The following is a 14,319-nucleotide window of genomic DNA, read 5'->3' on the forward strand; positions in this document are numbered from 1 at the left end:
ACCAAAAGCAGGCTCCAGGCTCTGAGCCATCAGCCCAGAGCCCGATGCGGGGCTCGAACTCACAGACCACGAGATCGTGACCTGAGCTGAAGTCGGATGCTTAACCGACTGAGCCACCCAGGTGCCCCTATTTTTAAAGGATTGCTATACATTGATTGATTGCTAACATGAGAATATGACCTTACATTTATATAAAACATACTTTTCCATGTACTTTCACATGTACTGTTTTTTATATCCTGTAAACGGATAGAGTTACACGTTTGACTTTATTCAGATTCAGTTTTTTGGCAAGAATAGTTAATCATAGGGGCCACTGGGTGGCTCAGTCGGTTGAGCATCCGACTTGAGCTCAGGCCATGACCTCATGGCTCATGGGTTCATGCCTCACGTCAGGCTCTGTGCTGACAGCTCAGAGCCTGGAGCCTGCTTCGGATTCTGTGTCTCCCCCTCTCTCTGCCCCTCCTGTGCTCATGCTCATGCTCTCTCTCAATAATAAATAAACGTTAAAAAAATTTTTTTAAAAAGAATAGTTCACCATCAATGATTATACTTTTGTTAGCACACACGTAATGTCTGCTTGTTCCTTTTTGTTATGCTAGCAGCCATTGATTGTCATTGCCTACCTCTATTATTTCGTTAGGGGTCACCACCTTCCCATTTTGTTTTTGTGTTATTTCATTTTGTTTTTCATTACATTGACTTATTGACGAAACCAGGCTAGATATAGTGAAGATTGTCTCCTTGGATTTAGTTGTTTCACATGTTATTTAACTTGTTCCTTTGTGCCCTGAAAGTTTCTGTAAACTGGATGTTAGAGGTTAAATCTTGAATAGATTCAAGTGAATATTTTTGATATGATGACTTTGTAGGTGGTATCATGTACTTCATGTTATGTTATGTTAGCAGGTACATATTGTCTCCATGCACTTAACTTTATTAACTTTTTAAGTAATCTCTACATTTAACATGAGGTTCAAACTCATGGCCCAAAGATCGAGAGTTGCATGAGAACTGACTGAGCCAGCCATGTGCCTCTGCATGCACTTCTTTTGAAGGCCCCTGTCCAAATCATGTCAATGCCCATCAAAGTGTACCTATATTCCACATTAAAAAGTTTTGATGGCAACCTAATTTTTAGAAGGTTTTCAAAATAATTTAATAATTTTGGGGCACCTGGGTGGCTCAGTTGGTTGAATGTCCGACTTTGGCTCAGGTCACCATCTCAGGGTGTGAGAGTTTGAGCCCCATATTGGGCCCTCTGTCGTTGGCACAGGGCCCACTTCGGATCCTCTGTCTTCCTCTTTCTGGCCCTCCCCCATGTGCTCTCTCTCTCAAAAATAAATAAGCATTAAAAAAATAATAATTTAATATTTTAAATTTAGTTAAGAACAAAAGTTTCATTTTGTTTCTGGAATTAAAACTGATTATCATATATATTACATACAAATTATATGTGTATTATATATACTACATAATATATAATAACTACATGAGATAGTTTTCAGTTGATTCGTTAATATAATCTTGTTTTTGTAGACCTTTTTTTTTCCTTTTTATTATGAAGAATTTCTAACATATACAAAGGTAGGCACAACAGTATAATGAACAGTTCTTCTGTCCTTCTTCACCACCCAGCTTCAGCTTATGGTTAATGTGTTTCATCTAGCTCCACATCCATTCCTCCCTTCCCATATTATTTAAAATTTTTAATTCAGATATAATCCACATAAAATCCACCATAAAATTTACCCTCTCAAGTGTACAATGCAGTGGTTTTTAATATAATAACAAAGTTGTGCAACCATTACTATTCAGTGATTCTTAGTATATTCACAATTATACCACTATCACTGGTCTCTTATCATATAGATTTTTCCTTCCAAATCTCTCATTTTCCTTTGTAATTTATTTGTTGAAAAATTTGATTATTCTGTAGAATTTCCATAGTCTGGATTTTGCGATTTGTGTCTCTGTAGTTTTGTTTTTTTTTTTATATTCCTCTATCCTCGGTATTTCCTATAAATTGATAGATATAGATATCTGATGAGATTCAAGTTCAATTTTTCTACAAGACTACTTCATACTTATGTTTATGTTCTAGAGGCATATATATCTCATCTTTAATTTTGTGATGCTAGCAGTGGGTAATATTCAATAGGTTGATCTCTGAGTGTATTAAGGGTTGAAAAATGGTGATATTGTATTGTTCTTTATTTAGGGAATACTCCTATAAAAAGAAAATTTCCTTCATCTACTATTTGGTTGTACTAAATGGTACAATTGTACTAAATGGTACAATTTCTTTAGAAAAATTAACATTTATTAATTTTGACTTTCATATTTTAGAGCCATAAACTTTTTTTTTTTCAAGTCTCAAACATTTTCATAAGCAGTGCCTTAATAGTGCTTACAAGGTAAAACACCTACCTTGAGGGACTAAAAGTAGGAAAATAAGGAGGCAGGACCACTGGTGACATGAGATTTGACCAAAAGCATATGTAGGCAGCCTCAGCTACAGCAGATTTTCTCTTTTTTCCTTGCATCACATAAGGTTCTCCTATGTAAAGGTTTACAGAAAAAAAAGAAAAGCCACCGTACCTAAGAACCTTGAAAAGTTGTTTTCTCTGAAGAGTATATATGCTTTTCCCTTATTCATAAACATCTTTAATAATCTGTATTTTCCCACTTTGCACTGCCCCCCCCCCCCCGTAAGTTCATAGCCAAGTTTTCTGTTTAATTTTGGAACAATAATTTGACAGTAATAATTTGACAATTATTTAACAATAAGAATTTCTGAACTGTACATCTGCAGTTTTCCTCAATCTTCATCTTCCGTACCTATTTCTGTGTTTCAGGTGATTCAGATTTTCTACTAGCAAAAAAGGGTTTGATTGGACAAAAACATTTTCATAGCCATCAGTCATCCATGAAATTACCTTTTTCCTGGTACTCTTCTTACTGATAGGTGTTATTTTTAAAATCTTTACTAACCTAATAAGCCAGAAATGGTTTCTCATTGGAGTCTTAATTTGTATTTCCAGGATTACTGGTTAGCTTCAACACTTCTTTATGTTTATTAACCAAGTTTAAAATTGCTTGCTTGGTAGGTGGCTGGTGTTTAATTGAGGAGCTCAGCCACTCAATTCAAAGACGAGACAAATGAAACCCAGACTACCTCACTTTTATATTTAAGCTATGACTCCGCCTCTGTTTTTTTCCTCCTCCAACAGAGCCCTTTGTGTGTGTTAACAGTCAGGGAAAGGGGTCTCAGTCTGCACAGCCGGCGAAACACTGTATTGCCCCCAAACATGTGTATTATGTTCACAGCCTAGTTCTGATTTGAGTACTTATGGGAAGAGTTCCTGAACCCTAACCGCGGCTGGAGGACCGACTATCGCCGGGACTCTTTCTGCAGGCGTGGCCTCTCTTGCTCGGCCTTCGATTGGCCCTCCTGATCCCGCAGGACTCGCGACGCGGGCTTGCTTAGCGCGGTTGATGCGTGTGTTGAGTGGCTGCTTCTGCCTTTCTCTCTCTCCACTTTTTTTTTTTAGCCATAGCTATGGTTACCACGTCTCTCCCCGCCTCCCTCCACCTGCCAAGAAGGCGACTGGCCATTGGCTGCCTGTCACCAAGTAAGCCAGTCATTGGTCGCTGGTGAGGACAGGGCGCTCCCCCTACCCCAGTCTCCCGGGTCTCTTGAGGAGCCCAGCAAGGAGGCTCCGCTAGTGCCGCCGGGCCAGGGGCTGCCGGGACCGGCTGCCGCAATCGTTAGCGGGTCATGTCGGCCGCCCAGGGCTGGGACAGGAACCGCCGGCGGGGAGGAGGCGCCGCAGGCAGTGGCGGCGGCGGCGGAGGTAGCGGGGCCGGCGGGGGCAGCGGGGGCAGCGGGGGTCGGGGGACTGGCCAGCTCAACAGATTCGTGCAACTCTCCGGGCGGCCGCACCTGCCAGGTGAGTCGTGGGACAGGGTCCTGCCAGCTTGCGGGCGCGAAGGGAAGGCGACTGCTACCTTTTCTTTTCTCCCTGGCTTTCTTTTCCTTGGGAGGAGCAAAGGCAGGCCCCACGCATAGCAGAGGAACTGGGGCTTAGAGAAAAGGAAAGGTGTCTTTGAGGTCAGGGACGGAGCAGGAACACAACGAAAAGAAGCATTTTTGCTTTGTTGAAAGCTCTGTGCTGAGAGTTGTGTTTTCTTTTCAAAGGAGAGGCCGATGTTTCATTGACATTCCCAAATGTTTCGGTGACTCTGTTCCCAGTCTCATCCTCTTCCGCAGTTTGATCCTGTAAAAGGAGGGTATTGGCGCCTAGCTGTGGGACATTATTTTTTAAAGGGTGCTAAGTTGAGAGAAGAGGGAGGAACATTCCAAAGAGTGTTTTTGTAAAAACCACCTCGAGTGTTTAAGAGTTAGGCATTCTGAGACTAGAAAGGAGGAGGAAAGGCGCGGGGAGGGGGGTAGAGGGTGTTGGGATGTGGATGGGGAACAGAACCAAGAGAATTAGGAAAAACTAGTTAAATTATTAATATTTTGCAATGTCCAGAGACAGAATCGATAACGTGGTCTAGATTTTAAGGGGAGAAAAATGAAGATCAAGAATATACTTGGTGACAAAGTTATGATAAAAGCAGCTGATTGAGAATTGGAAAAATGTATCCAATGTGATTATTTTACGTTTTGGCCTACAATTTCCTATCCTGGAGTTCAGATGCTTTAAAAAACAAATCAAATCGATGTGTGTGTGCAGAGAATTTTAAAGAGGTACATTTGTAAGTGAAGTGTAGTAGAGGGAAGGTAGGGAAGTAAATATTGCACAGAATGTCAAATATTATATTGGGCAAGCGTATTTTTTTTTACCTTGAAGAGAACGATCAGGAATGATGTGTTAATCATTCACCATATTGTTTGTGAATAATGTTGATTTTATCAGTGATATATTTGCTTAGCCGGTGAGTTTTGAGAACATGATGGTTTTTGAATTCATTTTAGTACCATGCCTGTGGTTCTAAGTAGTCAAAAATTATTTGATTAATTTGGAGACAACAAAGGGAATTTTGCACGTTCAATGAGACAGTTGCTTGCTGGTGATGAGGCTATTGATGTGTGTTAGAAATGCACATTAACCATTTATATGTGCCATTAAAATTCACATTGAAGCAGTTGTAAATAGTCAAATATATAATATACTAGGAGTTGAGTTTGAGGTGGTAGTATCAGACTGGGTATTTTAGAACTGCTATATATGTGATCTTTAACATGAAAAAGAAAAAAGGAGAAAACCTTTTACCTACCTCAAATTAACAGCAAACACTTCTATTTTTGTGTATTGACAGATTAGAAGATAAATCTCTTACCAAAGACTTTTACCGGTTTTCCCTCTACCACTGCGATCTTTAGGTCTTTGATCTCAGATTAATTATACCATGGACTTCATATAGGCATTCCCAGGCTCCCAAGAACCTAGTTGGTGCACTTCCTCACTGCCACCACCAGATGGCAGTGGAAGCCATGCTTTCTGATGTGGGGCTTAGGTGTGGAGCTATTTCTGCGTTTCCTTAGCACACAAGGCCACGAACAGCCATTTGTCCAGAGGGAAAGATAAAACGTGAAAAATTTAAACTGTGAGAATTCATGCAATGGGATGATCAGCCTCTTCTCTCTTTCTTTTCCTTTTGATTGGTGCTTCATTCTTCCTTCCCCAAGTAGGCAGCTTCTGTCATTTCTTTACTATCAGAATTGGGAACATCTGCCATCTCAATATATTTCAAATTCTTTTACACCAATTAATTATTTTCCCCAACATTGCATTTTGACCGTCCCCTCCCCCCACACTCATCGAAAGGTTGTGTATTGAGGTGTTTAAGAAGATTTTAGGTGCTGGTGAGGCATAGAAATATCTAGGCCTGTTTTATGGCTGACCCTGGAGGTTAAAAAAGGATTCTTTTTTTTAAGTTTTTGTAGCTAACTTTCTCTCTCCATTGACATCTAATCCCATTTTCCACTTTTTGTCCGGCTCTACCAAGACTGCCAGATACTAAGCACCCAGAACCCTTTCTTGCTTTTTGCACGCAGACCCTCCATCTAGTCCCTGATGAAACAAAACACAACACTCTGGTCTTCCTGGAGTGTTCTTGCGCTCTCCTTCAGTGGTGGCATCTTTATGCACGCAGTTACGCAACCTGAAACTTGGGCATCCTCCTGAAATTTGCTTCTCCCTTGTATTTCAGGTATAATTAATCACCAAGTTCCATCTATTTTATTTCTGCTCTATAACTCCAGCTCATGCTGCCATCATCCCTCACTTAGGTCTCCTGCAGTTTTCTAAGCAGTCTTCCTGCTTCTCCTCTTGCCCTGCAATACATATAGCACACTCACCTTTGCAAGCGCAAATCTGTTCTCATCTCTGCTTACAGCCCTTCACTAGCTTTTCATTGCTTTTAGCGTAGGGCAGAAATCCTTAACATGACCTAAAAGGCACTGCATTGTGTAACTCTTGAGTTAATTTTACGTCATACGGTCTTGCTCTTAGATCGTTTTCTGCTACCTTAGACATATCATGCTCTTTCTGCCACGAGGCCATTTCACATGCTATCCCATCATCCAAGAACTGTCTAACTCCACTTCTGTTTTTTGGCTTTTAGGGTTTTTTGTTTTTGTTTTTTAGCTTCTCTTCCATTAGAACTTAACTCAATCACACTGTGTTTTCAGGGATGCCTTCTTTGACCTTCTGATTTATTCTCTTCTCTCTATACACACTTATAGTGCCGTGTGGTTCTCCTTGGGCATACTTATCATTTATGGGTGATTCCTTGATTTGCATGATTTGACACTCTTCGTATATGCACACACACTAATTGTGTATATACGTCTGTACATATGTACATGTACTTAAATTCTAGATGGATGCATTGGCATTATATGTAAGCAATTAGTTTCTTGTGAATTTGATTGATTAGTGTGGTTCAATCCTCTACAGCCCCATTGACTCTGGACAAATGGATAAAATCAAGTTCTTACACTTAAAAGTAGACCACACTCTGCATTCATGGTGACAGCACAAATGATAATTTTGTGAAACCTTGTTTGAGCAGCTTCTTGCCTTTTTGCTGTCTCCTAAAATGCAGTCGTGAGTTTGTGTTTGTCCCATAGGCCAAGACATTCATAGCTTGTTGGTCCTGGATTTCTAATTCATAATCTCTATACACATGGTAAAGAAAGAACAGGGAACATTTTTGTAGAATAGGTATGCAGAGGTAGAGCTCAGGGGCACCCAGATCATGGAGATAATAGAGTGCAAGTTACTATTGTGATTTCACGGTGTCAGTTTGATTAAATGTATTACCTGCGATGACAGTTAGACATTGCTGCTAATGAAAGAACTGAAAAACTGACAAAGAGAAGGAAATATGTAACAACTGGTAAAGCTGGGCAAAAACAGTACTGATAACTTAAAAATGTGAAATGTGATATATGTTGCTGATATAAAATCCAAATGGTACAAAAGAGCATATGATAAAAGGCAAATTTTCCTTCTACCTTTGACCCCAGCTAATTGGCTTCTTTCCCTAGAAGCAAGCAATGATAAATTTTGAGTGCACGTGCGTGTGTGTGTGTGTGTGTGTGTGCACATGCACGTGGAAAGAAATGGTAGCATTTCTTTGTTTGGATGGGCATTTAAAATGTTTACAGTCTTGCTAATATAAATGATGATATGATGAATATCTGTCTATATATTTTTGCACATGAGTGAGTCTGTCTTTAGAATAAATTCCTAGAAGTGCAATTGCTGGGTCAAAGGATATGTACTATTTAGATTTTCATAGATATTGTGAAATTGCCTTCCATAAAGATTGTACCAGTTTTGTTTTCACTGTTGGTGTTGGAGTGCTTGCATCCCAGACCCTTGATAATAGAGTGGGTTATCAAACTTTCTAAAATTGCCAATTTAATAGGTGTATTTTTCTTCATCTTTTCAATAGGTATGAGAACCATATTTGTTAACTTTATTTATAACATCTGCTTATAGGTTTTATTCATCTGGTTATATTTTTTGTTCATTTTCTATCAGGATGTTTAATATTGTTTATAGGAACTCTGTGTTTTAAGGAAATTAGTTGTCTTTGCTGTGTGTTGAAGGTATTTTTCATAGCTCATCATTTGGCTTTTGACCTTGTTTATGGTACAGTTTTTCAGCAGAAATTAAAATTCTTTTGTAGTTGTAATTATCATTCTTTTTTGGATTTTAGATTTTGTATCATAAGAAAGGCCTTTCCTATTTAACTATTATTTCTGATTAAAATGAAAATTCTTGTTTTTTCTAGGTACTTTTATAATTTTACTTTAAGTTAAATGTACTTATCTATATAAAATATAAATTATGTAAAGTGTTAAGGTAAGAATCCGACTTTTTTCTAGGTGGCTACAAGTTATTGCAGTATTAAAATACTGTCTATAGGTGTACTTGATTCCTACATATAATTTGAGGTTCTTACTGGGCTTTTATCCTGTTTCATTGATCAGTTCACCTATTTATACCTTAATGACCCCATTCTTTGATTATAGTCTGCTCTTACTCTACTTGCCAGGGATTTCCTGGATAGTCTTGCTTGTATAGCTCCTCTCCCCCATGCTGTTGATATTTTTATTGATAGAACATTATAGATTGATTTAGAGATATTTGATGTCTTTTTGCGGTTCATTCTTCTGTTCCAAGAGCAGGGAATATATTCATTTCTTGTTCAAGTCTTCTTTTGCATCTCTCAATAACATTTAAACATTTTTTCATAAAGACCTTTCACATTTCTTATGTTTAGCCCTTGGTATTTTATCTTTTTTGTTGCTATTGTAAATGGAGTTTATAGTTTCATTATATCTTTTATCTTGTTTGAATGTGGGAATGCTGTTAATTTCTGATGTTAATTTTGTATCTAGCCACTTTTAGAATTCTAATACTAGCTAGTTTCCCAGTTGTCTTTTTAGAGTTGTGGGGTTAAATAATCCTATCATTACCAAATAAAGATAATTTTATCTGCTTCTTTCCAGTTTTTATACTTCTTTCTTTCTTTTGTCACATTATTTTGGCAAGTACTTTCCAAAAAATATGAAACAGTAAGATAGTGGATCTTTGTCTTATTCCTAAGTTCATTGGGTGTTTTTGGTGCTTTCCTGTTGGAATGTGATCTGACTTCAGATTGAAGTGTACGTATTTAATCATGTTAAAGTAGTCCACTATTACCATTTTATTAAGATTTTTTAATACAGAAGTAAATTTCATCTAAAGCCTTCATCTATAGCTTCTTTGAAAATTACATAATTCTTATCCTTTGATCTACTTTTGTGGTGAATTGTACTACTGGACCATCCTTGCATTCCTGAATCAATTCACTTTGTCACAATGTATTACTATTTTAAATGTGCTGTTGGGTTCTATTTGCTAAACTTTATTTAGAAATTTTGTATCACTCCTCATAAGCTAAATTGCTCCATAGTTTTTGGTTTATCTTTGTTGGATTATGCCACTTTCATAAAAGTTATTTCAAAGTTTTGGTTTTTTGTGCTTTTAAATTTGTGTTCTTTCTATCTCTGGCTAAATGGCATTGAAGTTAAAGGTTTGATTCAATTGCCTGTGAAATCTTTGGACCTTGAGTATTTGAGGGGAAGAAAAACTATTTGACAAATAATGTCTACTTTTATGATAATTTGGCTGCTTACAATATACATCTTTTAGGGGAAGCTTTGATAATTTTATTATCCTAGAAAATAACCCATTTCATCTAAGTTTTTAAAATTATTTTGTGTGATGTTGAACAGATACTCTTTTATGATTAAAAAAAATTTTCCTGTGTTTTTTTCTTGGTTCTTGGATTTTAGAATCAGCTCTTGGATTTATTTAAGTTAGTTCTACTATTTTCTTATTTATTACTTTTTTCTTTCATTGCTTTAAATCCTTCCTTTAGCTTTTCTTAGGTTTTATTTTGTGGTTGTATTTCTGTCTTTTTATGTTGGATGCTTAATGCTCTTTTCATTCTAAGTGTTTAAATCATAAGAATGCCTCTAAATACTGCTTTAGTTGTGTTCTGTAGGTTATAGGCTTCCTGTTGTAGTTATTTTCTAAATATCTTGCAATTCCATCAATTCCATTTTTATTTATTTTCTTTAGTACAAGAGTAGTTAATCCCTTTATTATTATTTTTTTTTAGCCCCCAACTCCCTAGTTAATCCTTTTAAACTCTTTCTTAACATTTCCATTTCTGTTTTCAATAGCTTGAGATACACTTCACATGTCAAACAAACAATTCACCATTTAAATACCAGGGTTTTTAAATATAGCCAGATATGTGCAGTTATTATCACAGTTGATTTTAGAGCGTTTTCATCACCTCAAGAAGAAACCTCATATTTTTTAGCTGCACCTCCCTTATCCTCTTGCTTCCATTCCCCACCCCACCCCCACCCTAAGCAACCGCTACTCTACCTTTTGTCTCTATAGATTTCCCTACTGTAGACTGTCTCATATGAATGGAATCATATAATATGTGGTCTTTTGTGACTGCCTTTTTTTACTTTGCATAATTTTTTCAAAGTTCATCCATGTTAAAGTGGTGGATATCAGTACTCCATTCCTTTTTATGGGTAAATAATATTCCATTGTATGGATAAACCACATTTTGTCTATCCATTTATCCACTCATGAGCATTTAGGCTATTTCTACTTTTTGGCTGTTAAGAATAAGACTGCTATATTGTGTAGAGATGTCTGAGTGAACATATGTTTTCATTCTCCTGGGTATATACCTAGGAGTGAAATTGTTAGGTCGTATAGTAGCTCTGTGCTCTATGTTTAATATTTTGATTAACTGCCAAACTTTTCCAAAGTGGCTGGAATTTTACATTCCTACTAGTAGCGTATGAGGGTTCCAATTGCGTCCACATGCTCTCATCAACACTTGTTGTTATCTGACTTTTTATTTGTATTTATTTATTTTTATTTTTTTAAGTGTATTTATTTATTTTGAGAGAGAAAGAGTGAGGAGAGGTGGAGAGAGAGGGAGACAGAATCCCAAGTAGGCTCTGCACTATCAGCACAGAGCCTGATATGGGGCTCGAACCCAACTGCGAGATCATGACCTAAGGCAAAATCAAGAGCTGGACGCTTAACCGACTAACCCACCCAGGCGCCCCCCACCAAATTTTTAAAAATTTATTTTTAGAGAGAAAGAAAGAGTGCACACATGTGAACAGGGGAGTGGGGCAAAGGGAGAGAGGGAGAATCCAAAGCAAGCTTCACACTCATCATGGAGCCCGACAGGGGCTTGATCCCATGACTCTGAGATCACGACCTGAGCCTAAATCAAGAGTTGATGCTCAACTCACAGAGCTACCCAGGTGGCCCCTGCCTTTTCACTTTTTTAATTGTGTTATTTGAAGTGCAAAAGCTTTAAATTTTGGTGAAGTCCAAAAATAAATAAATAAATTTTAATGAAGTCCAGTTTATCATATCTAAAACTCTTGCCAAATCCAGGGTCATGAAAACTTATCCCTATGTTTTTTCTAAGAGTTTTATATAGCTTCACTTTTACATTTATGTTTGATTCTTTTTGCGTAAGTTTTCATGTTTGGTGTAGGGTAGAGATTGTCTCAGTTGGCTGCCCTGTTGTCCCAGCACCATTTGTTGGAAAGACTGCTCTTTGCCCATGGAATAGCCTTGGCATTTCTGTCAAAAATCAGTTGACCGTAAACATTCAGGTTTATTTCTGGACACTTGATTCTATTCTATTGATCTATATGTCTGTCCATGTGCTGTTACCTCACTGCCTCCCATGCTTTTGCTCTGTAGCAAGTTTTGAAATCAGAAAGTATGAGTCCTCTTACTTTATTCTTTTCCAAGATTGTTTTGACTATTCTAGGTACCTTGCAATTCCATATAAATTTGAGAATCAGCTTGTCAGTTTATATGAACTCAACTGAGATTCTTATAGAGATTTGTGTTGAATCTGCATATCAGTTTGAGGAGTATTACCATATTAATAACATTAAGTCTTCCAATCTCGAACATGGGATGTTTTTAATTTATTTAGATCTTCTTTAATTCTTTCAACAATGTTTTATGGTTTTCAGAGTTCACTTATATCTTGCTTGCCTTTCTCAGTCCTCTTGTCCGTGTCCTTTACTATGTTTTCAGCAGTGTTTGTACTCCTTTGTGTTATATTCAATGAAGATTTCATTTCTGTGTCGGTTTTATTTTTTCCTTCCATTTCTTTCCTGCTTTCAACCTGCTTATGTTTCATCTCTTCTATGGTCTATCTTCTTTGAGTTAGAATCTCTTAAATTTTTTCTGCCTTTGAAACATCATTAATTTTGGTTCAGTATGCTTTATTGCCTTCCACTTCTTACCACCACAATTATAAAAGGAATAGAAGCTCATTAGTAAAATTTGGTAAGTATTGAGTGAGAACTTGAAAATCATCCATTGTAATTCTGCTTAAAAACCACTATATCAACATTTTGATATTTGCTTTCCTTTTAGTTATCAGTGAATTGTTTTTTCTTTAATACTATGTAAGTAATTACATATCACTAGCAGCAACGTGGATTCTGTTAAAACTGTTGTGTATTTAGGGGCGCCTTGGTGGTCCCGTTGGTTGAGTGTCCAACTCTTGGTTTCGACTCAGGTCATGATCTCGCAATTCACAAGGTCAAGCCCTGTGCTGGGCTCTGTGCTGACAGCATGGAGCCTGCTTAGAATTCTCTCTTTCCCCTCTCTCTGTGCCCCTCCCCTGCATGTATGCACTCTCTCTCAAAATAAATAAATACACTTTAAAAAAACAACAACAACAAAATAACCCAAAAGCTGTCGTATGTTTAAATATTTTACTCATAAACACTCATTTATATTTTCTATTATTAGGAAGAATTTGTTTCTCAATTTATTATATGAATAACTTTTAGGTTTTCTTCTAGCTGATGTCCTATTTTATTTCTTTTCTTTTTTTAAAAAAATTTTTAGTGCTTATTTTTTGAGAGAGAGAGACAGAGACAGAGAAAACACATGAACAGGGGAGGGGTAGAGAGAGAGGGAGAGAAAGAATCTGAAACACGCTCCAGGCTCCGAGTTGTCAGCACAGAGCCCGATGCAGGGCTCGAACTCACAAACTGCGAGATCGTGACCTGAGCCAAAGTCAGATGCTTAACTGACTGAGCCACCAGGCACCCCATGTCCTGTTTTATTTCTCTCAGTTACAGCCAAGCTTTCAAAAAGAATAGACTCTGTTATTTATTTTAATTTCTTTTTTTTCTCTTCAATCTGTTGCAGTCTTGCTTCTGCCTCCTTCATTCCACTCAAGTGCTCTTGTTAAGGTAATAACTTCCTAATTGTTCAACCCATTGGATACCTCTTAGTCTTCATCCTACCCAACTTCTCTAGATTTTTATTTTGACTACCTCCTGTATTAGAGCCTAGGAATCCATAATTAGACAAAGTCTCTATTCCTGAAAAGCTCTTAGTTATCCTTTTAGCTCTTGAACTTCTCATTAGTTTTCCTTTATCTGCCCCTTAATATTAGTATCCAAGAATATATCTGTCTGTTTATTTGTTTTCCCTTCCTACTCTTGTATTCTCCCTGGGTGATGTTATTAATTTCCTGACAATGCCTAAATCTGTCTCCAACCCAGACCTACTTTCCTGTTGGACTGTTTGCCTGTGGCTACCAGACATTACCACCCAAGTTACTGAAGAGTACCTTAAATTCAGTGTCTAAAAATAATTTCATCATCTTCCTGCCAAACCTGTTCTTTCTTCTTTGCTCCTTATCCTAACTAGTTTCATGGCTAATTCATCCATTTAGTGACCCAAGCCAGAAACCTGGGAATCACGGTAGATTCCTTCCTTTTGCTCACCTCTTACCCAATTGGTCACAGTCTTCTCAATTTCTCCTCCTTACCCTAACTCTTCAGTTTGTCCCTTTCTATCTCTCTAACCTCACCACTGATGTCTTTGATTTTATATTTCAGCTGTATAGAAGTATTTGTAGTTAGTTGCCTTACATTCTTGGCAAAAGGTAGGTTGGAGAGAGAGATTTAAAAAAATGTGTAATTTACTGTAATACTACAGTACATTTTATTTCTTCTTTCTAGAGTGCCATTCTCCTAATTGTCTTCTAAGACCCATTCAAGTGTACTTTATACAACTTTTTAAAATTCTCTCTTTTTTTTAAATCTCTTTTTTAATACAAATAGGTTGTTTGTAATGAGTAGGTACTATGTGTCTGGCCCTGTTCAAGGTGTTTTATACCATTAACTTATTTAATCCTCATAACCTTGTGAGG

The 14,319-nt window shown here is 37.3% G+C and overlaps 1 protein-coding gene across 5 annotated transcripts in view; it reads left to right on the top strand.

Annotated features, from left to right (window-relative positions):
• The first annotated feature begins 3,609 nt into the window (after positions 1 to 3,609).
• Positions 3,610 to 14,319, top strand: part of KLHDC10 (kelch domain containing 10) — a 70,422-nt gene continuing 59,712 nt past the window's right edge. The window contains exon 1 of one of the 5 annotated variants that reach the window (XM_078439501.2): positions 3,610 to 3,953. In XM_078439501.2, coding sequence (XP_078295627.1) covers positions 3,782 to 3,953 — 172 coding nt within the window. In that variant the 5' untranslated portion in view covers positions 3,610 to 3,781. The remainder of the gene's footprint in view (positions 3,954 to 14,319) is intronic. The other 4 variants (XM_078439510.2, XM_078439519.2, XM_060633122.3 and 1 more) reach the window with 4 other exon arrangements.

Source organism: Panthera onca, chromosome A2, assembly GCF_046562875.1.
Source record: "Panthera onca isolate mPanOnc1 chromosome A2, mPanOnc1 haplotype 2, whole genome shotgun sequence".
In the NCBI taxonomy this organism is placed as follows: Eukaryota; Metazoa; Chordata; class Mammalia; order Carnivora; family Felidae; genus Panthera; species Panthera onca.